The sequence below is a fragment of the Erpetoichthys calabaricus genome, chromosome 5, assembly GCF_900747795.2.
Source record: "Erpetoichthys calabaricus chromosome 5, fErpCal1.3, whole genome shotgun sequence".
Lineage (NCBI taxonomy): Eukaryota > Metazoa > Chordata > Cladistia > Polypteriformes > Polypteridae > Erpetoichthys > Erpetoichthys calabaricus.
Window position 1 is genome coordinate 101,458,443 of NC_041398.2, and position 27,374 is coordinate 101,485,816.

Below are 27,374 nucleotides of genomic sequence, written 5' to 3' on the forward strand. Positions count from 1 at the left end.
GGACAGCTGGAAGTTTCACCACGATAACGCGCCCAGCCACACCGCCTTCATCGTGAGCGCCTACCTGGCCCGGGTGAACGTTCCGGTGGTCCCCCAGCCTCCCTACAGTCCGGACGTGTCGCCTTCTGACTTCTTCTTGTTACCGCGCTTAAAATCAGCGCTGAAAGGAAAACGCTTCGACTCGATCGAGGACATCCAAGCAAATGTCAAGGCAGCCCTTGCAGCCATCCCGAAACAGGCCTACGTGGACGCCTTCGAGTCATGGAAAAGCCGCCTACAAAAGTGTATTGATGCAGGAGGTGCCTATTTTGAAGACTATTAATTAGTTGTACCGATTTGCTCAATAAATTTGTCTTTTTGAACAAAGGCTCATTACTTTTGAATCCTACCCTGTATATACTGTATGTATTTCAGATGCCCTACCATTGTGGTATAGTACAGTATCTCCTGCTATCAATCAACAACATACACCCAAGAATTTTCTACCAAGGAGTATTCATATCTTAATACAGTAATACAGTATTGCTCTATATATGCACACATACAGAGAGGAGAGGAAAGTGATGGCCACAACAAAAACAAACCCAGCATAACAACCAGTTATAAACTCCAACTGATCCTTATTTCAAAGGGACCTACATTTATTTATTTTAAACAGTATTCTGTGAAACAGAATGCAGTAGAAAGATCATTGAACACAAAACCACAAACTTAAAATACAACATGCAACCTGTACTAATAACACATAGAGAATATTCAATATGCTGGATCAGGCCCATTTCTAGTCTTTTATATCTAATCAGTGTGCCTATTTTGACCCATAGGCACTCAAGCAGTCACTTTGCTTGCTATGTCAATATGTTCAAATTGCAGTAATAATAAATGAATATAACTTACCCTGTAGCCATAAACAAAGGTCCCATTACTACAGCCAAGAACATCCAAAGTTGGTGTCTCCCAGCCAATAAGCATGCTGTCTTTTCCAATACTTCTGATAACATGAACAGATGAGACTGGAGCAGGGGGCTCTAAAACAACAATAAAGTTTTATTGTTAACCATTATGAAGTTAAAACAGCAAACTACACATATTGGGAAGGTACCGGTTACAAAGATATTATGCTTTCTGGTAAATGGAAAACAGTATTACAAGCATGGTGAGCACTGTATGGTTGGGCATGCTGTCCAATGGCAATAACCCCTATGTGCTATAAATCACAAAAAGCACCAACACTTTTGGTTATTACTCCTGTATTTATCAGGTTTTATAATATTAATGCATCAAAGGTTTAAGGTGCACTTTTAAATGTATAACCTACAACAAAAAATTAAAAAGTTTATTTTTGTGCAGCACACCTTCATAATTTCTTAGCATTCTACACATTATTAGTCCATCCATTCATTTCTTAACCAACTTAATTCAGTTCGTATTACCAGGGGGCCAGAGCACTGAGCCTGTCCTGAAGTGGTGTATCTTATTGCCAGGCCAAATAATACTCGGCAGTTTGTCTAACATGTACGTGAGCACTTACTGAGAAACCCATACAGATATGGCGAGATCATGAAAACTACATTCAAATCCAGGCCTGGAGTTGTCAAGTAGGAGCAACAAACAGTGCTACCCGACAGCCTCTAATTACATTTAGTATATGTAAAAGAAAATACGCTGCAGTGTATGCACAAAATATACAGGTTCATTGCTTTGTTAAAACTGGTAAATTTTGTAAATGTAAATAGAATAGGACTAAGCTAAGGCTAACTGACAGTGGAGGAGACAAACAAAGTCCTAAGCCTCTCTGGCCCACTGTTACTTCAAAATAATTAAGAAATTGTGCTTGAAATTTTACAGCTTTAAAATGTAATCTCTAAATGCTTTAAAATTTGTAAGCCTAGAACATATGGGATAAAATCATCTCATTTTTGGGCTAGTTTTCATGTGTTATTTAAATACAAAGAAATTTCATACAACAATATAATAAATCCTGATATTTGCTTCCTTTAGGATAACTCCATCTATCCATCCTCTTCCGCTTATCCGAGGTCGGGTCGCGGGGGCAGCAGCTTGAGCAGAGATGCCCAGACTTCCCTCTCCCCAGCCACTTCTTCTAGCTCTTCCGGGAGAATCCCAAGGCGTTCCCAGGCCAGCCGAGAGACATAGTCCCTCCAGCGTGTCCTGGGTCTTCCCCGGGGCCTCCTCCCGGTTAGACGTGCCCGGAACACCTAACCAGGGAGTCGTCCAGGAGGCATCCTGATCAGATGCCCGAGCCACCTCATCTGACTCCTCTCGATGCGGAGGAGCAGCGGCTCTACTCTGAGCCCCTCCCGGATGACTGAGCTTCTCACCCTATCTGTATTGTATTTGCGATCTCGTTCTTTCGGTCACTACCCATAGCTCATGACCATAGGTGAGGGTTGGAACATAGATCGACTGGTAAATTGAGAGCTTCGCCTTGCGGCTCAGCTCCTTTTACACCACGACAGACCGATGCAGAGCCCGCATCACTGCAGACGCCACACCGATCCACCTGTCGATCTCATGCTCCATTCTTCCCTCACTTGTGAACAAGACCCCGAGATACTTGAACTCCACAACTTGGGGCAGGATCTCGCTACCAACCCTGAGAGGGCACTCCACCCTTTTCCCGATGAGGACCATGGTCTCAGATTTGGAGGTGCTGATTCCCATCCCAGCCGCTTCACACTCAGCTGCGAACCGATCCAGAGAGAGCTGAAGATCATGGCCTGATGAAGCAAACAGGACAACGTCATCTGCAAAAAGCAGTGACCCAATCCTGAGTCCACCAAACCGGACCCCCTCAACGCCCTGGCTGCGCCTAGAAATTCTGTCCATAAATGTTATGAACAGAATCGGTGACAAAGGGCAGCCCTGGCGGAGTCCAACTCTCACTGGAAACGGGTTCGACTTACTGCCGGCAATGTGGACCAAGCTGTGGCACCGATTGTACAGGGACCGAACAGACTTATCAGGGGGTCCGGTACCCCATACTCTCGGAGTAACCCCACAGGATTCCCCGAGGGACACGGTCAAATGCCTTTTCCAAGTCCACAAAACACATGTAGACTAGTTGGGCAAACTCCCATGCACCCTCCAGGACCCTTTAGGATAACTACTTAATGTAAAACTATAAAAATCATGTATTCTCAACAACAATGACCAATCAGTGCTGATTTTCTGTTAGTTTTCTGCTATGAATAAAAATGGTACAAAGAAGTCAACATTGATTACTGCTGAAAATAATTGAAAATGAAAATGCATACAGTATAGCTTTAGCAAAGACAAAAGCATAAAAATAAGATGCTAAAAAAATACACACAGGCAAGGCATTGCTTTCCTGGCCGAGAGAAAATAAATCTTAGCCACCTACAGATTGGAAACCCTGAACCACAGAGTAAAAACAAATACAGGTCTACTGTGTCAAAGATATGTGACAATTCTTTCCAAAGATGGCATTCTGAGACAATCACACACAAAGTTGGCAGCAAAAACATAAGAGACACCCTCACTCTTCAGGGACTGAGTAACTGGTTTACTTCTTGTTTGCTGCTTGTTCCTTATTTCAGCACATAATGAAAACAATATAAATTGGCAATCTTCATTCCAATAAAGACAAACGAAAATGAGATTTGTGATTTAACTTTGCTTACTTTTTAAAATGGAACAGAGTGTGTTCAACATGCCTGTGGCTTTCCTGTCAAAACTATTTCAGTGAGGTCCTATTTAAGCTGGTCTTGTATCAGTTTTCAATTTTTATTATCTCATACAGGAAAACATACATGTTTATAAATTCATAAATATTTAGCACCATTAATGTATTAGACATAACAGCCTCCAACAAGACAAATGCATTCACCCACTAAATCCAGCTCTAAGTTATGGGGTGCAAAGTCTATCCCAGCCTAATGCGGCACACAGCTGTAACGAACCCTGTAAGAATTTCAGTCTATGACAATGCACGCTCACTCACACTGGGCTGACAAAAGGTCAGCAATCCACGTAGCCATCACCCAATAATCAGGGGGGAAATCCATGCAGGCACAGGGAAAATGGGCAAATACCACACAGAAAAGATTCTGCTCCAGGAGTCAAATACAGTCTCTTCAAGCTGTGCAGCAGCAATACTAACCACACCTAGCCCACCTCAAATTCATGTGAAGGTAGTTTGTAATGTAAAATATTATGAACATCCTCATGATCACTGTCCGGTCACACATTTGCTCAAGTTTATTTAGGTTTTATTTCCTTTCACAGATGACCAGTGTTATGTGCAAAATGGACTCAGAGAAGCTTAAACGTTTATTGAAATGTCTATACAAAGAAATTACATTTTATTGAAAATTTCCTTGGTAGAGTAATTAATTTACTTGATTGCAACTTATCATGTAAACAAACAATTCCATCATTTATGTCTCAATAGTCAAATTTCGTATGTTTTCACCTGTAACAAAGTGTTATCATATATGTTTTGCAAAATCAGAGTTTTCATTGCTCGTGCTAAGAAGACCAGAGCAAATGCATCCTTGCTCTACAAGCTGCTTATATATTTAACAATCGTGTTTTTATGAAATATTGTTCGAAATAATAGCTGCACAGACAGCCTTGGCTTTGTTTCATGAAAAGAGAGAAAGCAAAATTATTTTTTTCACAGGTGATGCCGTTTTGTTTGTGCTGCCAGTTCTGGACGCCAATGACTGCAGTACCATCTGTGCTGTTCGTACTAGTGCCGTCTTTTATGACAACAGCTAATGCTGCAAATTTTCACTCTTTTATTTAATGCTGTTTCTTACCATGGCAACAATTGTAGTTAATCTGTAATAAATTGTTAAGTTTCCACATAACATTTTGACTAGCTCTGTAAATGTGTTCATATTTAACTGTATCTGAGTGGTCACTCATTCCTAGTATTAACATACCTACAAAAGCCTGTGCTACTTTGGATACAAGTCGTAGATTATTAACTTTTATATAGTGCTATTTCACAGCAGATTAACCTTGAAAAATGCAAAATTGTAAACTGCCATTATGATTTCCCTGGCTGTAGTACATTCAAAAGATCTGAGATGGAAAGAAAGGAAATACATTAAGTCTCTGAACATACTGTAGCAGTTTCAAGATCACAAAAGTGGTAATTATGGGAATGTACACACAAATCAAACAATTGTGCAGTATATGCTAGTATCAGTGACACTCTTGGTGAACACAATATAAATAACAGTGTGTGGTTGTGCTGGTTAAGAGGCTTGTGTGCTTATGTCTCCTTGTTGTATTATATCTCTCCTGGCAGCAATGTGCCAGTATAAATACCTGCCTGTCAGTTCAAAATGAAGAAAAAAAAAATCAGGAAAATAACATGTTTAAGTAAGATTGAGTCATGATGAAGAGGACAGAGAATGACAGAATAGAAAATGAAGAAATTGGTCAGACATGATTGAAAGGCAGTTTAGAATATCCCTTGTTATGGCAGGCCTCTGACAATTTAAATAAGATAATTTTTAAAATTGGTTAATGAACTCTATGGCCAGTTAAAAAATATTAAGGATCAGTCAAATGAGTGAATGCAAGATAACTTTACAAATAAATTAGGACAACACTCCATTCTAATCGCACCCCCTATCATAATTAGCGTTAGTTCTAAGCCGATTTGAACTTGACTGAGCCGACTATGTTTCTTTTAGCCACCAGCAGAAAGAGCAAGGCAGGTGAGAATCTTATTAAATTTAAATATATAAACAGATATCCTCCGCAGGGAGTATGGGTAAGCTGATCTGTGTTCTCGGCACAATCCACAGTTATACCAAAAGTCATCCATCTTGATTATTACCTATTCAAGCCTGGAGAAGAACAAAAAAAATAACTTGATTAGTGTATATATTATTAATATCTCATATTTAAAATGGTTCAGCTAAGGCAAAGTGAAAAATGTGTCAAGCTAAGAGGGGCTGGGAGGTCCCTTTAAACCCTGTGCTGTGACCCCTGGACTTGAAAAGCTTTCATTGCCATAGATTTTGCACACTAGTCTGAGCACTTGCCATCATGCCCTGGATTCTGCTTACTGCTAAACTGAGACACATTCACTGGCAGACGTGAAAGGAACTATGGGAGAAACTAAGCAGCCATTTACAAAGAGGAGTGTGTGTAAAGCATAAAGGACTCGGACAACACTTCCTTACTCTAGTTTCTTTACAGTAGCTCTGAATTTTGATATGTTTAACACATTAATCACAGTTTGTTTTTTTTCTGTGAATGTAATGAAAAGTTTTCTGTCTGGATCAACTCCATTCTGGTTGCACTAACATAAAGAGTTAATTGACCTGGCCTCTAGTTTGGACTCCTCTCCAGAAGCCACAATGATCTCTTCAAGTGAGGTGGTCAGCAATTCGTCATTACTTCCCAAGGAGTTATAATTCTCTACACAAACCATATTATTTAAGGTACTGCCAACCAAATCTGTACAGCAAACCACTCAGACAATTTGGTAGATAAATCAAAGAATTTGTTGTACTAGATTATACTCTGATCATGAGAAATGTGTCTTGTATATTAAAATTCATGGTTACAATACTGAAGTTGGTGCTGCTGCCTCACAGCTCCGGAGATCTACATTTGACATTAACAACCGGCTACTATCTACATGGTGTTTATGTCCTCTGTGTCAGATTACTCTGGGCTCTTCAATTTCCTTCCACATTACAAAAAATACCTCTGTGTTTCTCTGGGAGTATGTGAATTTGACCTCAGGAATCAATAAAATACTACCTATAAATGTTTCCATCATATAGTGCCTTTTATACCAGTGGTAGAAATTGTCTCCAAACCTATCATATGATATTATTTTGATACTCTGGTCATGATGAGATACTATTATGATTTTTTTTTCATATTTTAAAATATTAATAAGTGTTGATTAAATTCTACAATATATGGCAAAGTCTTTCTCATTTTATTGGACTGAAGGGAAAGTTAAAATCTTATCAATGTAGATGTTGATCAATTACACCTAATAACAAAAACCTTTCACTCAGTTCATTCCAATTACATTTTGTTTTGTTGTGAAAATGGTTTTCAGCTGTCTCAGCACATACATAACTCATATCAGTACAAGTCTATAAGAAGCTCTGGATAAGTCCTTAGAAGGTCAGCCTGTAGTAGGGCTGTCAACCAAAATTTACATACAACTAAACATGTTGTACACTATTTCTTTTTTTAAACTTTTGATAACAATTCTATCACAATTAACTATAGGTGTAATGAATCAGACTCCCTTACTTTTTTTTAGGATAATGGTCTTCTTTGCTTTGTTGCAGGTCATGTGCAGATTAACTTTGGCCATTCCGAACAAGATCAAAGAGCCTGTGAACACTGCAATTGAATGGGATGAACAATTTCATATCAGGTTTCTAGCTTCTCTGCGTTGTCTTTGATTACATTAGTTTGAGGATTTCTAAATTTTGCTTAAATCAGCCTTCAAGTGCTTCTGTTGGAGCTGGAGAGATAGTTCCGATTTATTGCATGCTAGACTGCTAGATATTAATATGAAACTGATTACAAACTGCAGATGTCTTGTTAAGATATTTCTTATAGTAACACTTTGAAAACTAAAATGAACCCAATCTGTACAACTTGTGGCACGGCATCTGTTAAACAATAAAAGTGTTTTGCAAGTTTCAACAAGGCACAGTGCTTCTACACTCACAGCACATGATACACCATTAACAATCTAATATTTGTATAATGTATTTATGATATCAAGCCCAGCTTCTGGGTGACTTAACAAATAGAGCTCCTTAACAGAGAGTTAGTTGTTCATACGTGTAATAATGCATTGTGCGGACATCTGGCCTTTTAATGCAGTGTGGTAATTCTCATTCTTGTTTTTGTTGCGTGGACACTAGATTGTGTCATCAAGGATCCCCTTATGAGATTTTGTCGCACAGATTGTTTCATGGGGGATTGGAGTTGGTGTAAAGGGCCTTCGTCATGCACCCAGAGCACCCTGATGATAGATTCACCCCTGCATGATATGCAACAATGAAAAATATTGCAGTACTCTACTACTGTGATGGAATGGATCACTGGCTGTTGAAACAAGAGGATTTTGTTTTAATTATAGAAATATTTTCTTTTTTGTTTTGCACTTACCAAACGGGCAGATGCCATATTGCCTTGGGGAGGCACGGAAGGTGCTGTGTCTCCGTGTGCAGCAGGTGAGCCAGCTCTGCAAGGGAGTTCGGATCAGGCCGCAATGGTCTGTGTTAAGAACGTACATGCTGAAGAATTTGGTATTCAGCTGAATCATAGAGACAGTGGCATGTATAAATTAGGGTACCAACTGGGTGTGGTGAACGGGAGATTGCAGGGCATGATGGAGTGCAGACATGCTGGAGTGAAATGAAAACGGAAAAAATGAGTGAGGAAGCACTGGGATGCCTTTAGGGAGTTGCATGGGGAAAGGGCAGAGGGTTACAGAGAGAAGATCCATGAAGCTGGATGGTTGAGCAGTCAACAAATGATTTCTCTCCTGTAGGAATATTAAGTACAAACACAATTCTGAACTAATGAAGCAGAGGGCCAAAATAAAAATTAAAGCCTTGCTTTACCTTGCTTTATTCGAAGTGTTGTTCCCATCTGAAATGCTGCACTGTTTACTCTGTCTTGTGCTTTGTGGTCTTGGCACTTTAGTACTGACATCTCTGACAAACTGCTTCTTGCAGCATTCACTGAGCCTGCACAATCTTCTTTATTCTCCAAGAACACTGTTGTATCCAGGTTGACTCCAGCATTTTTGGCCTGACTAACCCAGCTTTCAATTTCCACACAGCTGCTGATCTGGATGTTTCTGTCTAAATTTTGCTTCTTCATGCTTGCCAGGGACGATGTTACGAGTTCTTGTTGCTTCTTTTGTCTTCTAAGTTGGGAATAATCTTCAGTCTCAGAATCAGGTTGGAGAAAATTACCGTTGTTTATCTGAGAAGTAGATTCAGAGGTCTCAATCTAAAGTGGGAAATACAACTGTTAAACAAAAATCAAACATACTCCCCTCTAAGAAAGACAGGGTTGGGTTACCTAGGAAATGTAGGTACGTTTTCTTTTTTTTAAATTTCCAAATCTAACAAATATCAAGCTATTCTATGGGATTATTTGATTGAACTTTCTTCATTTTCAAAATCTACACAGGGAGCAAGTGTGAATAGTGGCTAAGCTATTAGGCTATAAACCACAAGGCTGCCACCTCTGTTTTCTTTTGACTCAGTGTATCACCCTAGCAAAATAAATTAACCTGCTTGTAAATGTATTTACAGTGTACGTAAATTATTACAATACATCCTGATCTTACAAGTCACCTTGGGTGCAGGCATCTTTCAATTAATCAACATTAACCGCCCATTAGAGCTACATGATACGGACACAATTTCATATTGCAAATATGGGGTGGTGCTCAGGCTTAGTGGTAGGCATTCGCCTCTCAGCTTCAGGAACCTTGGTTTGATGTCCAACTTGCTGACTATCTGTTTTTTAAAAATTGTATCTTGTTCCCAGGCCTGAGTGGATTTTACCTAAATACTCAAGCTTCCTTCCTTCCTCCTCTTAAGGAGGTGACTGTAAACTGATCAGGATAAAATACAGGCGGTATGCCTGGCAAGGATCACAGGATTCAGAACTGTCTCTTGCCTTGATGTCTCTGAAATCGACACCTCCCTGTGGCCCCATTATGAGGGTTTGGGAAATGGAAGGATGGATATATACTGTGATATGAAAACCTGAAGAGTGACCACTGAACTTTGCACGTGATATGACTGAAAACAAGCAAAATATGGCTCAGATTAATTCTATAAATCACATCAAAAATATGACCACAATATCCATACTTCCCTCCATTTTCTTAACCTGCTTATCAAGAGAAAGGCTCCTGCTTCCCTGTAACCTATCTCAGCAATTACAGGGCGGAAGGCAGGGCCAAAATCTGGACAGGGTTCCATTTGACACAAAAAAGTCTCAAATAGATTACAATATTGTACTTTTTTGATTGAAGTTCTAGAGACATTATTTTTGTTTAAAGCTGATAGATCTACTTGCTAGAGTTGCATCTATATACTGTATGACTTATCATGGCAGTGCTAGTCAATGATGGCTTTAAAATTGTACATTGTGCATTGTTAGACCAGTGTTTTAAAGACTTCTACTCCTTAGGTTTCTATAGTAATGGCTTGAACAAAAATCACACGAAGGACATCTTCATCAGGTTTAAGCAAATCCAAATATTATATGCCAAACGGAATCACTTTCATAGATTTTTTACATTCACGTTTAATTTCTTAGGAACCTCCCACTAGACAAATGCTGAAAACAAAAGAGAAAGTTTACACTGAAGTGTGAAGCCATATGACTAGATGAGTGGTACTATTAGTCCTCCAGTGAAACACAGATGCACTCTGTCACCCATTTTTGATCAGTCACCTACAATATCACTTATGCAGGATGCAGCTAACCACATATTTCATTTACATTGCTTTGAACAGCTTTTGGCAAGATTGCAAGATTGAATTTTTCAGAGATATCTTTCATGAGAAGAACAAGAAAAGGAGCAATTTACCTGCTACTTAGTGAATATTGTATAATTGCTTACAGTGTATAATTTTAGTCAAGCACAGGCTTAATTAAAGTGACATTTTACACTCTATTTTGCTTGGAAGTATGCATTACATACAGTAGGTTTGATAAAGCTTTTGTTTGTAGTGCATAATTTTTTGGAACACTAAAATAGTCAGTAGAATCTTTATTGTTATTAAAGGTCAGTCACTGATTCAGTTCTTTCTTGTGTCACCCAAGGATTCTGCATATAATAGTTGGAATTGCTATTTTATGTAAATAATCTTTCCCATTACTTTGATTCATAGCTATAAATATTGAGCCTCTCTCTGATAGCCAGAGATCTATTGTTTGGGACTTCTATGCTTGCTGTGAAATGACACTTTTAGGTCTAAATGAACTGATGTGGTTCATTTATCAAATTTTAGGACACGTGCTGCCCACAAGTGTCATTTGGTTGATTTAAACAACTAAGCCTCTAAAGCCTTTCATTTTTAAAAGGTAATGTAACAAACTGCTGTATGGTTCAGCACATTTCTGTAAAAAAATGTCTCCTTGGAAGAGCGCTCATGTGCGTAGCAGACTAGATAGATAGACAGACAGACAGACAGATAGATAGACCTTTAATTAACTTGTAAGGGTTGAAGTTCAAAGTTTTTTTTTCACAACAAATCTTCCTTTCAGTAGTTTACTGTTGTCCTGATCATTATGCCCGTCACAGTGTTGTTTCTTAATTAAACTTACAATTTTTCTTACTTATTTTCATTGATCATTACATATTTATAACTAAAATCCAGCATGCAAGTTATAAAATATGCAAGGTCAAGCTGGACAATTGTGATTAGGAAGAATTTAGTCAGCGTACAGGCTGTACATGATATGAGTTAAGCAGTGGAGTTTATATCCATTTTTAGTTCACAGACTAAACACTGTGGTTCAGTTCAAAGAGGAATATAATGTGGTATGTTTACACAAATTCTGGCTAAACTAATGTTTGAGTCTATACCTAATATAGTAAAGTGCATTGGCAATACTGTAATTATGTTTCCGAAAAATGATTTTTTAAACGTTACTTAAAAATTACTGATAATATATTGTGAAACTTTAACTTAGGGTTATTTTAAATTGACAATAGGAATAGTGTAGCAAATGTTGAAGAATAGGCAATCAAATTGTGAACAAGGCTCAGTGAAAGTAAATCACACTATGAAACTCAACTTTATCCTGAACCTGACTGAAGAGAATGAATGATTTTAGAACCCAACATCCCATTTCTTACATACAGGACTGTTTTTGTACTTTAACATGTGCTTCATTTGCACTTTTTCTGAACTAGATGTAAAACTGCTACTGAGATAAAGAGAGACTTATGCTCTCGTTTTCAAATTCTTAATTCAAACATTGCACTGTTTTGTTATACCACCCAATCTCACAGGATGACAGATCACCAGGGTCTAAAGTAAAGCACCATACAGAACAGTGGCAAGTCAAAGCCTGCTCTTTGCCTCATCCAAGGGCAGCAACATATCTTCCAGTCAGTAGGGGTGTTTGATATTGTGCCTCACTACAGATAGTCACATTATTTGCCAGTGCAGTGATACATTTATATAACCCTAAATGTAATTATAATGGTGAACAACAATGCAGATAAAGTTGTTCTTGATCCATTCATCCACCATAAATTTAAAGAGAACCAGGAAACTATGTGCAATACAGGAGTCCATGTCAGATGGAACAGTGAAGGCACACTTAAGCACACAAGACTATACATTATACAGATCGATTTACTTGTAATGTGCTGTATGCCTTTTGGTGGTTTGATATAAATTTGGAGGACAAGGGGATAACATGGAAGCATCGCACAGGAGTGAATATAAAAGGTCTCAATCCTGGGCAACTGGAGTTGTAAGGCAGCAGCACCCAATGTGTTTGATAAATAAATATACAATAGTAAGATTGTGTTTGTAACAAATTGTAAAAAAAATGTGAATTTATTTTACCCATGACCCCAAATATTTTTTAATATTTTAGATATTAAAGTGGCAACTGGTAATTATGTTTCATTATGTCGGAACACATGTAGCAGAATACTATGGGAATTCAAAAGATTAGGTTAAACCTCTTTTACTTAAAGTCCAAGTTAAAAACAATACTGTGAATGTTACAGTAGTAAAATCTTTAAGATTGATTTATTGACCTGGTGATTACTGTGGTGTGAATGCAGAAGCTGCTGATGCAGGTTTATAATTTTCTCAGGGCTTGACAGTCGAGGGCTTGGACACTTGCTCTGAAGAAACTCTAACTCTCTCTGTTCCACTAGGAAGCTATCAGGAACGAGCCCCAGCTGCCCCTGCACTTCAGCATGAAATAGCCCATGGTTGTCTGGAATGCCTATAACATTGACAGTCTCACCAGCAGACAAAGGAAGCTGTAAAATGAAACAAAGGATAATAAGAAATAAAAACAAATATTAAAAAAACTGCATGTTAAGTGAAGAAGGGGTGGGTGAACTGCTGTAAATAAAAGGAAATTTGGCAGACCAGAGAACAAAGAAAATTAAAGAAATGGTGTCATCAAAAGCACAGTATTAAGCATGTATCAGTGTTGGGGGTGATTTTGAAAAGTATTATGGTAAAAATTCAATTCTGAAATTTAATAATACATTTTATTTTATACAAGGTGCCTTTCAGGGAGCTCAAGGACACCGAACAACAATAAATAAATAAATAATTAAATAAAAATGAAATTTAATGTCTTTCACTAGAGCACGACGATCTAGTCAAAGGAGTGGAAGTATGCTAGCCCATCAGTCAGCATACCCAAGAGTCATTATGGAGAATCAGACCTGAGTTTGTGAAAACATACAGTAACTTGAGATCTCGCATGGCCTACACGTTTACATTCAAATCAGGTTAATAAAAATGAACTAACTTCTGCCTGAAATTATTTACATATTATCTCTCTGACATCTTACTTGTGAGTGAGTTTTTTCCCCTTTTAGTATAGTCATGGCCAATCATTCCTAGGTCATGCTTAAATCTTTTCTATTAAAAAAACAAGTAAGGTGAGAGTTGAGAATCAAAAAATCAGGAGCCAGAAAATCAAATCAAAGCATTCACTTAAATAGTGTGTACTTAATGTTTAGCTTCAGACTGGAGAAGCAGTTCCTCCATTGTCTTACAAATGACAACTTGCAATGATTGCATAAATCACCAAACTGGACTTCTGCATCTTGAAATACAATGAATTACAACTGCTTTTAATCTTTCAAATGAGTTTAAGGAAGCCAATGAAAAATATGGACTGGCTGTCAAAATAAATATGGTGAATTATTCAGGTGTTTCAAGGCATGGTACACCCTTCAGCTGATGCAGAGTAGTTACAGAAGAATTATGTCCACACAGGAAAGATGATATCACAAAGGTCCAATCTGTTCCTTATCCCTGATTACATGCCAGTCAAACAGCAGATTGATCAAAAACTTGTGTTTTTCAAATCCACAAAACCACACGAGACTCAGTATTTTCCAATTTATACACAAATGGACAGCAATTTCAAATAGATTTGTCAGTAACCCATCTGTGACTTTAGAATCCAGAATGCTGGATCCAGGAGGCAGCAGCATTAACCAATCCACCACCAATGTTTTCTGCTTGTTCTATCTTTTTAACAAATAAAATATAGCCACTCAGTTCTTAACAAGTTTTTTAAAAAATCAGGTGAAAATTAAACATTTGGTTCATTTTTGAATTTAAGCACTATGGAAAAGTAAATAGGGAAAAAGTTTCTAGCTTACATCTCAACTCCTAAAATTGCTTTGACCTACATACAATATTGTCAGTAAAGATTTCCATTCAGAGTGCAAACATACTGTATACTTTAATACATACTATGGTGTTTCTAGCTGAAGACTTACTTCTGGCAGGACTGTCTTGGGCATGCTTGGAGTAGGGGTGAAATTGGCTTTTGCGATTAAAGTTCTGCTATTAGGGGACCAATCAGTATAAGGAAAGCTTCGTTTTTCACTTATGAGGGATCTCTGTAGAAAGCCTGCAACACAAATAGTTAAATATATTCTTATATAGTGCACTACAAATAACACACCCAAAGTGCTGCATACATTTGGAGATATACTGTAGTATACTTAAAAATCAAAACACAATATACTGTACTATATTTAAAAACAACACACAAAACAAAACAGTACTTTCCACAAAGACATTATGCAAAATGTACACAGAAAATATACAAATACTTGTGTGTGTGTATATACTGTATATATATATATATATATATATATCTATATACTTTTTTTTTTTAATACATAAATTTGTTTTTTATGGCAAACTGGTTTTCATCAAGGTGGGAAAGGTCAAAAAAAGGGTGACATGTCCCGCGGGAGAGAGAGAACCATGCTAGCAGCAGAAGTCCTCCATTTGACATTAAAGGAATATGGGAGGAGCTGCTAGACGGAAAAAGGCTCGATACATACATATGTACAAAGGTACAGAATTGGACAGGGACAACAGCTCAGAGAAAGAAAGACCGACAGAGAGAGAATAAAAACCAAGGAGGGTAGATAAGAGGCTGTGAATCCTGATAACTGACAGGTAGTATTACTTGTGGCTATTAGTTGAAAATATATTGTTCATTTTTGGGTGAGTCTTAGGAGAATGGGAGGAAGACCAGTAATCCCCAGTCCATCCACTAGGGTACAGCATAACTTGGGGCTGTCTTTTAAAGAATATGGACATTTGAGCTGCTTGGAGACTCAGCTCTTTAAGGGAAACTGAAGGCTAAGAGACACTGCTAAATGCAGCATTAGCCTTGTGTCCCTCTAGCAAAATGCTAACTTAAGGGTGATGCTAGTAAGAAATGACAACAGGTAAGTATTCTTCCAACTAATCACTAGGGGTCAGCAAACAGAAAGGAACTGTATTTGGAGATCAATCTTTTTAAGAGACGCTAAATACTGAATGGTGCCATTACAAGGTGCTCTAACCTGGTAATACTATACCAATTGTACAGTGCATCCGGAAAGTATTCACAGCGCATCACTTTTTCCACCTCTTGTTATGTTACAGCCTTATTCCAAAATGGATTAAATTCATTTTTTTCCTCAGAATTCTGCACACAACACCCCATAATGACAATGTGAAAAAAGTTTACTTGAGGTTTTTGCAAATTTATTAAAAATAAAAAAACTGAGAAATCACATGTACATAAGTATTCACAGCCTTTGCTCAATACTTTGTCGATGCACCTTTGGCAGCAATTACAGCCTCAAGTCTTTTTGAATATGATGCCACAAGCTTGGCACACCTATCCTTGGCCAGTTTCGCCCATTCCTCTTTGCAGCACCTCTCAAGCTCCATCAGGTTGGGTGGGAAGAGTCGGCGCACAGCCATTTTAAGATCTCTCCAGAGATGTTCAATCGGATTCAAGTCTGGGCTCTGGCTGGGCCACTCAAGGACATTCACAGAGTTGTCCTGAAACCACTCCTTTGATATCTTGTCTGTGTGCTTAGGGTCATTGTCCTGCTGAAAGATGAGCCGTCGCCCCAGTCTGAGGTCAAGAGCGCTCTAGAACAGGTTTTCATCCAGGATGTCTCTGTACATTGCTGCAGTCATCTTTCCCTTTATCCTAACTAGTCTCCCAGTTCCTGCCGCTGAAGAACATCCCCACAGCATGATGCTGCCACCACCATGCTTCACTGTAGGGATGGTGCCAGGTTTCCTCCAAATGTGATGCCTGGCATTCACACCAAAGAGTTCCATCTTTGTCTCATCAGACCAGAGAATTTTCTTTCTCATGGTCTGAGAGTCCTTCAGGTGCCTTTTAGCAAACTCCAGGCGGGCTGCCATGTGCCTTTTACTAAGGAGTGTCTTCCGTCTGGCCACTCTACCATACAGGCCTGATTGGTGGATTGCTGCAGAGATGGTTGTCCTTCTGGAAGGTTCTCCTCTCTCCACAGAGGACCTCTGGAGCTCTGACAGAGTGACCATTGGGTTCTTGGTCACCTCCCTGACTAAGGCCCTTCTCCCCTGATCGCTCAGTTTAGATGGCCGGCCAGCTCTAGGAAGAGTCCTGGTGGTTTCGAACTTCTTCCACTTACGGATGATGGAAGCCAGTGTGCTCATTGGGACCTTCAAAGCAGCAGAAATTTTTCTGTAACCTTCCCCAGATTTGTGCCTCGAGACAATCCTGTCTCGGAGGTCTACAGACAATTCCTTTGACTTCATGCTTGGTTTGTGCTCTTACATGAACTGTCAACTGTGGGACCTTACATAGACAGGTGTGTGCCTTTCCAAATCATGTCCAGTCAACTGAATTTACCACAGGTGGACTCCAATTAAGCTGTAGAAACATCTCAAGGATGATCAGGGGAGACAGGATGCACCTGAGCTCAATTTCGAGCTTCATGGCAAAGGCTGTGAATACTTATGTACATGTGCTTTCTCAATTTTTTTATTTTTAATAAATTTGCAAAAACCTCAAGTAAACTTTTTTCACTTTGTCATTATGGGGTGTTGTGTGTAGAATTCTGAGGAAAAAATGAATTTAATCCATTTTGGAATAAGGCTGTAACATAACAAAATGTGGAAAAAGTGATGTGCTGTGAATACTTTCCGGATGCACTGTAGATGACTCTAAAATTAGTTTCAGGGCTTCTCAAGAAACATCATCACCAGAAAGATACCACTGAGTCGAGAGGAGAGTTAGGGCCTCTTTTGTATTATTCTAGATGTGGAACTTTGCTACAAGAACATGTCCAGTTGACTGCATGACTGTAACACTTAACCCATTTACAAGCCACTTGCATAAGTCAACATTTATACTGGATACTAAAGCTCAGGTGCGGCACAGTGATTGAGTGGTGTGCATTCAATGTTCATATAGATTTTGCATGTTAGTCTTGTTTCTTTGTGGGGTTTCCTTCCCCATGCTCAAAAATATGCAGGGAAGGTTAATTGATGCATCTAAAATGGTGAGCATATATATTAGAGTGGACCCTGTGATAAACTGATGCCCTGTCTGGAGCTGGTTTCCACCTTGAATTCAATGCTGCCAGAATATGATACATGTCTTCTGCCAGTCTGAATTGTATTTAGTGAAATGTGTGTTATTCTGTTGTTTAGTAGAGTCATTTAATCAAGCCAACACAGAATACTACAAAAATCAATACAGTACATCAATATAGTACAATATAATCATTATTATGGACTGTGGTTCAGATAAACCTTCTTGAGACAACTTTCCAAGATAGCAAGTAGTTAACAGGTGTTTTAATTCCACCAGGGGGGGTAAACGTTAATATTTAACATTATACATAGTTATTGTCTGTTTTTTTCACCTGTATTATTATCATTCTTTAATTTAATATTATTTATTGTATCAGTATGCTGCTGCTGAAGAATGTGAATTTCCCATTGGGATTAATAAAGTATCTATCTATCTATCTATCTATCTATCTATCTATCTATCTATCTATCTATCTATCTATCTATCTATCTATCTATCTATCTATCTATCTATCTATCTATCTATCATTATTGAGTGTAAGGCTGAATGTCTCAATGCAAAAAGGTAAGGGGACAACCGTCTCTCCTCCACAGTGTTTATGCAAGTGTTGTGTTTTGGACTACAGTCACCTCCAAAATCGAGATGTACCTACATTGGTGTCCATGTGTACTCAACTATTTTCAACATTATTAATAAAGAAAAGCATGCAACATATAGTATTTCCTGCTTTATGCTTTCCCTAAACATATTTTTAAATAAGCAGCAAGCTCATTTTAGTTTAATCTTGTGGATGGACAAATCATGGTTTCTTTTTTGGTAACAAATTAAATATATTTGCCACAATATTCACTGTTTCTTTCTTTACATTATTTGTAAATATTAAATTCACTGTACCTTTTTCAGTATCATTCACCTGCAAGTCCTTATAATTGTTCTAAAAAAAAAATAAAATAAAAAATTAATGAAGCCATTATGCTCTGTATACTGTAAATGCACAAGTATAGAGAAGGTGCTAACTCTGACTGTCCCTTCTGCAGGCACTTTCACAAGTGCATTTCTTTCATTCAGAGATTTTATGACATTTTTATAATTTGATTTTATTCACCTCAAAATCTTTTTTTTTTTTTTTAACCTTTCGCCTGAGATTAAACATTTTTAGTTTTCAGATGGTCTAGTGTTGTGATGTTGGCTTACATTTGTTTGTCCATTTATCTCTTCAAGCGTTTTCTCATCCAATTTTAACTAATCAGTTACATTCAGTTCTAATGGCCATGTAGCCAACATGAATAGGTGCTTTCAGATTTTCACTGGTTGGCTTGACTTTTTTCACAATATAGTTTTCTCCCCCATTGGGTTTCTAAAGGCAATTTAGCTAAATGTGAAGTTTAGCTCTAAAATTATATTACTGTAGAATCAGAAACCTGTAAACATACTATAATACTTCCAATAAAAAAATGAAAGCATTTCCATCTAGTAACAGAGCATCTATCCATCTACCCATAATCAGATCTGCTAAATACAGTTCAGGGTAGCAGGAAGCTAGAGTCTATCCCAACAGCACTGGGTACAAGGCAGGAATAAACCCAGAATGAGGTGTCAGACCATCACACTCACTCAAACTGGGCCAACATATAGTCACTAATAAACCTAGAGTATTATTATTATTACAAATGGTAATTAGCATCAGGTAAAACATGGACATAATATCCATTAATCTTCGTCACACAGTTACCTGATTGCAAGGAGCAGGAATAAAATCTCTAGAGTAATCTAGCAGTGCGGTATCATTTAAAAGATCTTCTGCCTCCTGAACAAGATCAACATTGATGTAGCCACACTTGCACAGCAGCCTCACCAGCCTAAGGATAAGACAATTCCGGTCTTGGCACTTCTGAACCATGTAGGCCAGCTTTGCCTAGAACATGAAAATTAAGTACAAGAAAATTGTGAAATATTTTGTTTACTATAGAATAATAAACACACAATTTAGTATGTGTCCAACAGCTTTTAGTATTGAAGGGTGGTGTTCAATCTTCTGCAAGTTTTTTCTATAGTTACTTACAACATGGTCTTAAACTGTTGGATGCTAGAGTCTCTGAAACTAGCATTCTTCAACCAGGTTATGGATTGGTCTCTACAAATGGGATACCTGTTTATTATAGGACACACTCTAATTTTCAAATACAGCCAATTCAATGGTGCCATTTCACCTGTAAAACTTGTATTTTAATCATGGACTATCCCAAGTGGAAGCCCCAGTACAACCTAAAATGTGAGTGGGCAAGGATTAAACCAAATCATCTGGCACTTTGAACCATTTATTCTCAACCAAAAAGATTTGCAAACCCATTTGAACATTCCTCATAATTTAAATAAATTGTATATGGATGAAGAAATCTGAAGAAATTAACTAAAATGTGTTTAGTTAAGTAGCTTTTATGCAAGATGTTTTCAGCACAGCATTCTAAAAAAGGAAATAAAAACCATTACAAACAAACAATGAATATGTAAACTATGATTATATAAACCTTTAAGGGTGAATCAAAAAGAGGGACCAGGGTATTGGTCCTTGAAAGTGGAGGAGTTTTAAAAAGAAGAAAAAAGAAAATTATAAAGATAATAAAATGATTAAAGGGCAAAATGTGTATCTCGCCTTTAAGCTTAATTATTAATTAAATGATCCATCCTGTTAAATAAAAGTATAGCTAATTTACATTACTTTCCTTTCATCTCTTTCCTTTAACATAAACAACTGCAATTCAACTAGTTACTTGACCATGGTGAGTACCCTAACCTCAGTCTTTTCTGGGATGAGGATAATAACCAAACTTATTCCGAGCAATTACATTTGAGCCATAACACTGTAAAATGGAGAGCCTACTGTAACATAATGGAAATTGGGTATTATCCTTGCAAGGGGCTGAAGTCCTTTAAACTTTAGCACACACATTGGTAACACTTCCTCATCTAGAATGGGTGATTTCATGAGGGTTATTTCCATGTCCTAAAGAGCTACATCACTTCCTGTTTTTGAGCATCCTCCATTCTTTGGCATTAGGCTCTGTGACAGGAATGTCATTAGGTCTACAACTCCATAAGTTTAACAGAGGAAATGTTCATAATGTTTTAGGGTGTATGGTTTTGCTTCCTTAAAAATCCAGTGTACAGTAGGATTTTACCTTTAAAGCAGCAATAGCCAACTCTGATTCTGTGTTCCTTCTCTGAAGTTCATTCACCTGAAAAAGAAAGATGACAATTTCCAAATTAGAGAAGATAAATTAAAAAGTGGAGGAAATTGTAATATTGTCAATGTTATACATATAACTTTGCCAGTTTTGTGTTTTTTATACATACAGACTTCATTTCTGACTGTAGTTTCATGTTTTGTTTTAAATTAATAAAGTTGATTTTCTGGTTCAATTTTCTTTTTTTCCTCATGACATCACTTTTTTCTGTCACATGACCTCATTCTTCATGGCCAAGAAATCACAGAATCATATTCATAGGTGATTGCACTATTCCTTATCCCTCAGTGGATAAGGAATGTCTTAGTAACCCTTTCCTTATTTTTCAAGCAGGCCCTGAAAGTAGGATTTTGAGTTCTTATTACATCCTTGTTCTGACTTTGATTACCGATTTCGTCTAATCCTTTAAATTATTATTTGCTTGGTTTTGATTTACTGCTTTGTCTGACTATGTCTGTGAGTTTTTCAAATCATCTCCTGGTGTATTTGCTCTCACAATAATCCTCAGACACCATGTGTGCCTGTGACCGTACTGTGCAAAGTCACAAATTTTTGTAAAAATGTTTTCACATCAGGAAAGACTATGTGGGTAAGAATGATTTTTGTTTATTGTTCATTTTTTATTATGTAAAATTCAACACAATTTGAGATATACTTACATAAGGAAAGGTTGAATAGATGCATTCACATATAAAGTTTAAGGTATGTTGGAGATAAAAACTGTTTGTGACCCCTAAAATGGGATGCAAGTGTCATATGTATGATGAAGAGTGTTTGAGGATTGGTGTCATTTGAAGTTACACTTGATACTAACAACTATAAATTAAGAAAAGGAATGTTGAAATTTAACAGCACCTCCTACTGACTCCTAGTTCTAACCTTGGCCATGATGTTATGATTCAGGAAAATTTTCATTCATTTTCACATTTAGTGAAACCTTGAACAATGCATTTAGCAGTGTTAACTGTTATGTATAATTTCAAATAGAATCTGACTTATGAATTTTAAATATGCCATAATATTCAAGGAATCTTTATCACTTCATAAACAGTAGTACTTCTGCTTAATTCATGTTTTTCTGTATTTATATCAGATATACTTTTACTATTATTTAAAAGTGCAACAGGAAATGTGTGCTGTGCTCTTACTGTAGTGGATCAATACAATGGTCTTGTTTACTTGAAATAAAATTTGAAATAAATCAGTTAGATCTTAAAGTTAAATTGCAACATACTTAAGAACAAGATTGTAATATTTAGATCAGATTGAAACAAATCAGTATGAGTGAAGTTTTAAAAGTTCTGAATGAAGTTTTCAATCTTCTGAATGTGATGCTTATTTCAGTAGTTGACATTATGATTGAGGAATACTTAAATCTGCTTCCATATATTTGACACCTCTGCTCAATAGTACCACATTTCCATTTTAAAAATTCTCATGATGTACTTATTGTTCATATTTATGTTTGTTATTTTACATTTACAATGTAATTAACATGCATTATTATTATTTCAGAATGAAAATAAAGCAACACTATATACTGCTCAAAAAAATTAAAGGAACACTTTTTAATCAGAGTCTAGCATCAAGTCAATGAAACTTCTGGGCTATTGATCTGGTCAGTTAAGTAGCAGAGGGAGCTGTTAATCAGTTTCAACTGCTTTGGTGTTAATGAAATTAACAACAGGTGCACTAGAGGGGCAACAATGAGACGACCCCCAAAACAGGAATGGTTTAACAGGTGGAGGCCACTGACATTTTTCCTCCTCATCTTTTATGACTGTTTTTTCACTAGTTTTTCATTTGGCTACTTTCAGTGTCACTGCTGGTAGCGTGAGGCAATACCTACAGAGGTTGAGGCAGAACCCTACAGAGGTTGCACAGGTAGTCCAACTTCTCCAGGACGGCACATCAATACGTGCCCTTGCCAGAAGGTTTGCTGTTTCTCCCAGCACAGACTCAAGGGCATGGAAGAGATTCCAGGAGACTAGCAGTTACTTTAGGAGAGCTGGACAGGGCCGTAGAAGGTCCTTAACTCATCAGCAGGATCTGTATCTGCTCCTTTGGGAAAGGGGGAACAGGATGAGCACTGCCAGAGCCCTACAAAATGACCTCCAGCAGGCCACTGGTGTGAATATCTCTGACCAAACAATCAGAAACAGACTTCATGAGGGTGGCCTAAGGGCCCAATGTCCTCTAGTGGGCCCTGTGCTTACTGCCTGGCAGTGTGGAGATCGATTGGCATTTGCCATAGAATACCAGAATTGGCAGGACGACCACTGGCGCCCTGTTCTTTTCACAGATGAGAGCAGGTTCACCCTGAGCACATGTGACAGGTGTGAAAGGGTCTGGAGATGCCGTGGAGAACGTTATGCTGCCTGTAACATCATTCAGCATGACCACTTTCGTGGTGGGTCAGTGATGGACTGGGGAGGGATATCCAAGGAGGGACACAGAGACCTCTGCAGGCTAGACAACAGCACCTTGACTGCCATTAAATATTGGGATGAAATCCTTGGACCCATTGTCAGACCCTATGCTGGTGCAGTGGACCCTGGGTTCCTCCAGGTGCATGACAATGCCGGTCTCATGTGGCGAGAGTATGTAGGCAGTTCCTGGAGGATGAAGGAATTGATACCATTGACTGGCCCCCACGCTAACCTGACCTAAATCCAATACAGCACCTCTGGGACATTATGCTTCAGTCCATCTGAAGCCACCAGGTTGCACCTCAGACTGTCCAGGAGCTCAGTGATGCCCTGGTCCAGATCTGGGAGGAGATACCCCAGGACACCATCCATGGTCTCATTAGGAGCATGCCCCGATGTTGTCAGGCATGCATACAAGCATGTGGGGGCCATACAAACTACCGAGTACAATTTTTGAGTTGCTGCAATGAAATTTCTGCAAAATGGACTATCCTGCAGCATAATTTTTTCACTTTGATTTTCAGGGTGTCTTTGAATTCAGCCCTCTGTAGGTTGATAATCTTCATTTCCATCAAATGATGTGGCATCCTTTCATTCCTAACACATTACCCAGTCCATGTCTGTATAGTGAGATATCCAGCAAGATTTTTTTTCTGTTGAGATCTGATGTGTTTTCAAAATGTTCCTTTAAGTTTTTGAGCAGTTTTTCTTCACGCATTTAGTGAAATATCTTCAAAAAATGACACCTTCTAGAGTTAGATTCCCAATTAATTTTGAGGGTGAAAATGATTTTACTTAACTAGAATCTGTCTGTTAAGTTAACAGACATGTAAACTGGTCCCATATGAGGTCAGGGAGGTCTGCCCTTTATAGCTGGTACTCCCTTCAGTGCTGGTTGCTGCATTACTTTTGCAGGAGACAAAAAAAAAATCAATATTATGAGCTCACCATTTTAGCTTTTTTATTCCTTGTGGTGGCTGATAATAACTAGCAACACTGTAAAATGTTATCTAAAAGATAACTGAAAAAAATAATTTTGTAAAATAGAAACAATTCAGGTCAGTTATTTTTTGAATATTTTGTATTAAGACACCAATTCACACTTGAAGTTGACCTGCAGACAAAACAGTAGGTGGCAACATTGTCTAAAGAAAGGAAACCCATCCAGCTAGAAGAGTTCAGGTACACAGTGATATTTTAGGTCTTTAATAGTATTTTGGACATCATGCTAATGATCGATTTTGATTCTGGTTGTGAACTTCAAAATATTATTTTACAGTTGAGAATATTCAACAAACATGCTTGCTTTGTCATTTTCTTGAGGTGATTAAAGAGATATTAACTCCTCATTGAGACACATTTTAGATTATTTTCAGTATGAATTTGCTCAAGATTACAGGTAGTCTTATAAGTCATTTGAAAGAAGAATATTTCCTGCTACCTGAGAGTTGATGCTTTCATATTCATTCTTCAGATCTTTTTCTCTCATGCTGTATCCTTCATTTTCATTCACTGTCATGTCGACACAGAGACATTTGGAACTCAAATCACATCCTGTTGCACACTGTGGGACAGAACAAAACGTTACATATATTTCAAGTATAAAGCAGAAAAAAGAGCCTGCATTTTACAATGGCTCAGTAAATATCATTTAAAGAATGATTCATTTTCTCTATTCTATGAAATACATATTTTCATCATGTGTAAATTACTTCTTAGGTTATAAATGGAAAATGGATGGAAATGGATAAATGGCACAATCCAACACATATATAAAATTTTAAAAATGCATTTGCTCTACCTTCTTAGTTTAATACAGGATCATAAGGAGGTAGAGGAGAGTCTGACAACCAACTCACAAAGGGATGCATGTCTATTATAGACATGTATAATGTACATTCTTACCATGGGCCAATTTAAAGTCCTCAATCAGACTGTCTGCCTTTAGGAGACTGAAAGAAACTAAACTACACACATAAATACCCCAAGGGCATAGGGAAGAGAGAGAACATGTAATGTAATGACCAGGCAGAAAATCAAACTCAGTTCACAGAACTGTGAGGTAGCTGCACTAACACTGGTGCCACCATACTGCTCACAAACACGGCAGGCAGGCAGGAAGGTAGCTAGGTAGATGTCATCACATTCTATAGATTTCCTGACACCACTTGCCTTTTCACTCATTTTTGTCAAAGATGAAGTCTCTTGAGAGCACAGTTTCTGAGCTGCTTTGTGCTGGTCTTCAGATACATTGAGAATTTGCTGATCTTGTGAAAGGGCTCTTGGGTGTAGATTTTGCATTTCTTCAAGTTTTGTTTGCATGTTTTTTAGCTGAAAATTAATATTTTGCATTTAAACCAGTAGCTATTGAGATTAGCCTCCACACAACCACAATCAGTTATATATGGTCAAAAAGTTTATATACACACACACACGCATATACAGTATATATAAATATATATATATATATATATATATATATTATATATATATATATATATATATATATATATATAATATTTACAAACACATTTACTATCAAAAGAGTGTTTATTGATAGAATTAATGCTTTTTATTTAATAACAGGAGGCATGTGTAATTTGAAACACTTACAACTTGCTAATGCCTAAATAAACAAGAATTGCAATTAAACTTTGAAGCAAATACTTTCCAAAAACAATCTCCATTTCACAGTTCATTTCTACATTCCAGAGTACCTCTTGTTTTAGCTTTAGATTCTCCTTTCTCAATTCATCTGCATCTTTGGAGTGTCCTCTCATTCTCTTAACCTCATTTATTGCCTGGTCAAGCTTTTTCAAAGCTTCTTCACGTTTGTACTCGGCAATCCCAAGGTCTTTGTACCACTTCTGAGCCTAAACAGAAAGCATTAATGAACAATAATGCATGTACTTTAAACAATTAATATACATTTTTAATTAACAATATTTTGAATCCTACATGTAATACCAATCTAAAGAACATAGTGTATTACCAGTCATTCAATCTTCCATTATTTACAAATATATCCATTCTGCCTGGAGTTGAGAGAGAGACTCAGAAACAGTGACTAACATCTGAAGGGATGCTGTCTGACTACATGGTTGAAGTGTCTGTCTGTTTTTCTGTATATTTTCATTTTCCTCTATATGAAAGAACAACATGTTGGTATAGACAGCCTCACATTGTTTAAGTCTCGCTTTCAAATCTGTTCTGGCATAGGATCAGTTTACTTGTATTTTGATGGTTCCCTCAAAGGACTCTGGTTTTGCTCACATTATCTATTAGGTGACCTAACATATCATGATGTCCTGTAGTCATGTGTCTGCTGTGAAGGACTAAGTCTCAGTCTGTGACAGTCACTATAGCAGAAAGCCTCTGGGCTCTCGCTTCAGAAAGAGTGGGCTTCAAAATTAAACTGATGGAAAAATACTGCTTAGACCAGCTGTTTTACAGACTGATAGAAAATGTTATGGAAAGGGCATATTTTAAGATTTCTAACATAGCTGATAATATTAAGTAAACTGGTTTTACTTGAAGAAACAAGGGACTGATAGAATAAAAATCATATTCTAAAATGTATGGATTGCTTAATCAAATAAACTTATATTAATGGCTTGCAGCTATGTTTAAAAATTTGCTCAAAGATGATGCTGATCCAAAGAATTAGTATCTTTCCTGTGGCAGGTACACTTTGAGTGATACTTTGAATAACAATGTGCTTTTAGATTAAAAGGACTTGCATGACAACGCATTTGGACATCAATTGAATGATTTCTGAAGCAAACTGACAAAGTCAAGTAAAACATTGGCAGCAACTGTGACTGGGGTCATATAGCTTATGGCACACACATAATTTATTATTATAATTGTATGTCATCTCAAAAGAAAGAAAGTAAGAAACTTTCTTACTGTATTATCATCTCATTTGGTTTTGCCAAGCTTTTATATTTGTATATTAAGCTCAATTCCATTTTCCATTTTCCCCATTTTTATCATCTGCCAAATAATACTGACTTAACACAAGAGTTGTAAAGAATGTAATATTTTTTAAGTGATCCAAATTAAAAAAAAA

General features: G+C 37.4%; 1 protein-coding gene across 3 annotated transcripts in view; it reads right to left on the bottom strand.

Moving 5' to 3' along the window:
- The window catches only part of LOC114651839 (centrosome-associated protein CEP250-like), a 106,411-nt gene that overhangs the window by 22,509 nt on the left and 56,528 nt on the right, over window positions 1-27,374 (bottom strand). Inside the window, exons 12-21 of one of the 3 annotated variants that reach the window (XM_051928203.1) lie at window positions 26,020-26,175; window positions 25,475-25,633; window positions 24,744-24,866; window positions 20,808-20,864; window positions 19,361-19,543; window positions 18,523-18,562; window positions 14,522-14,655; window positions 12,803-13,033; window positions 8,616-8,982; window positions 898-1,028 (exon numbers count right to left, since the gene is read on the bottom strand). In XM_051928203.1, the coding sequence (XP_051784163.1) occupies window positions 898-1,028; window positions 8,616-8,982; window positions 12,803-13,033; window positions 14,522-14,655; window positions 18,523-18,562; window positions 19,361-19,543; window positions 20,808-20,864; window positions 24,744-24,866; window positions 25,475-25,633; window positions 26,020-26,175 (1,581 nt within the window). Of the gene's footprint in view, window positions 1-897; window positions 1,029-8,615; window positions 9,010-12,802; window positions 13,034-14,521; window positions 14,656-18,522; window positions 18,563-19,360; window positions 19,544-20,807; window positions 20,865-24,743; window positions 24,867-25,474; window positions 25,634-26,019; window positions 26,176-27,374 lie in introns of all 3 variants that reach the window. The other 2 variants (XM_028801845.2, XM_051928204.1) reach the window with 2 other exon arrangements.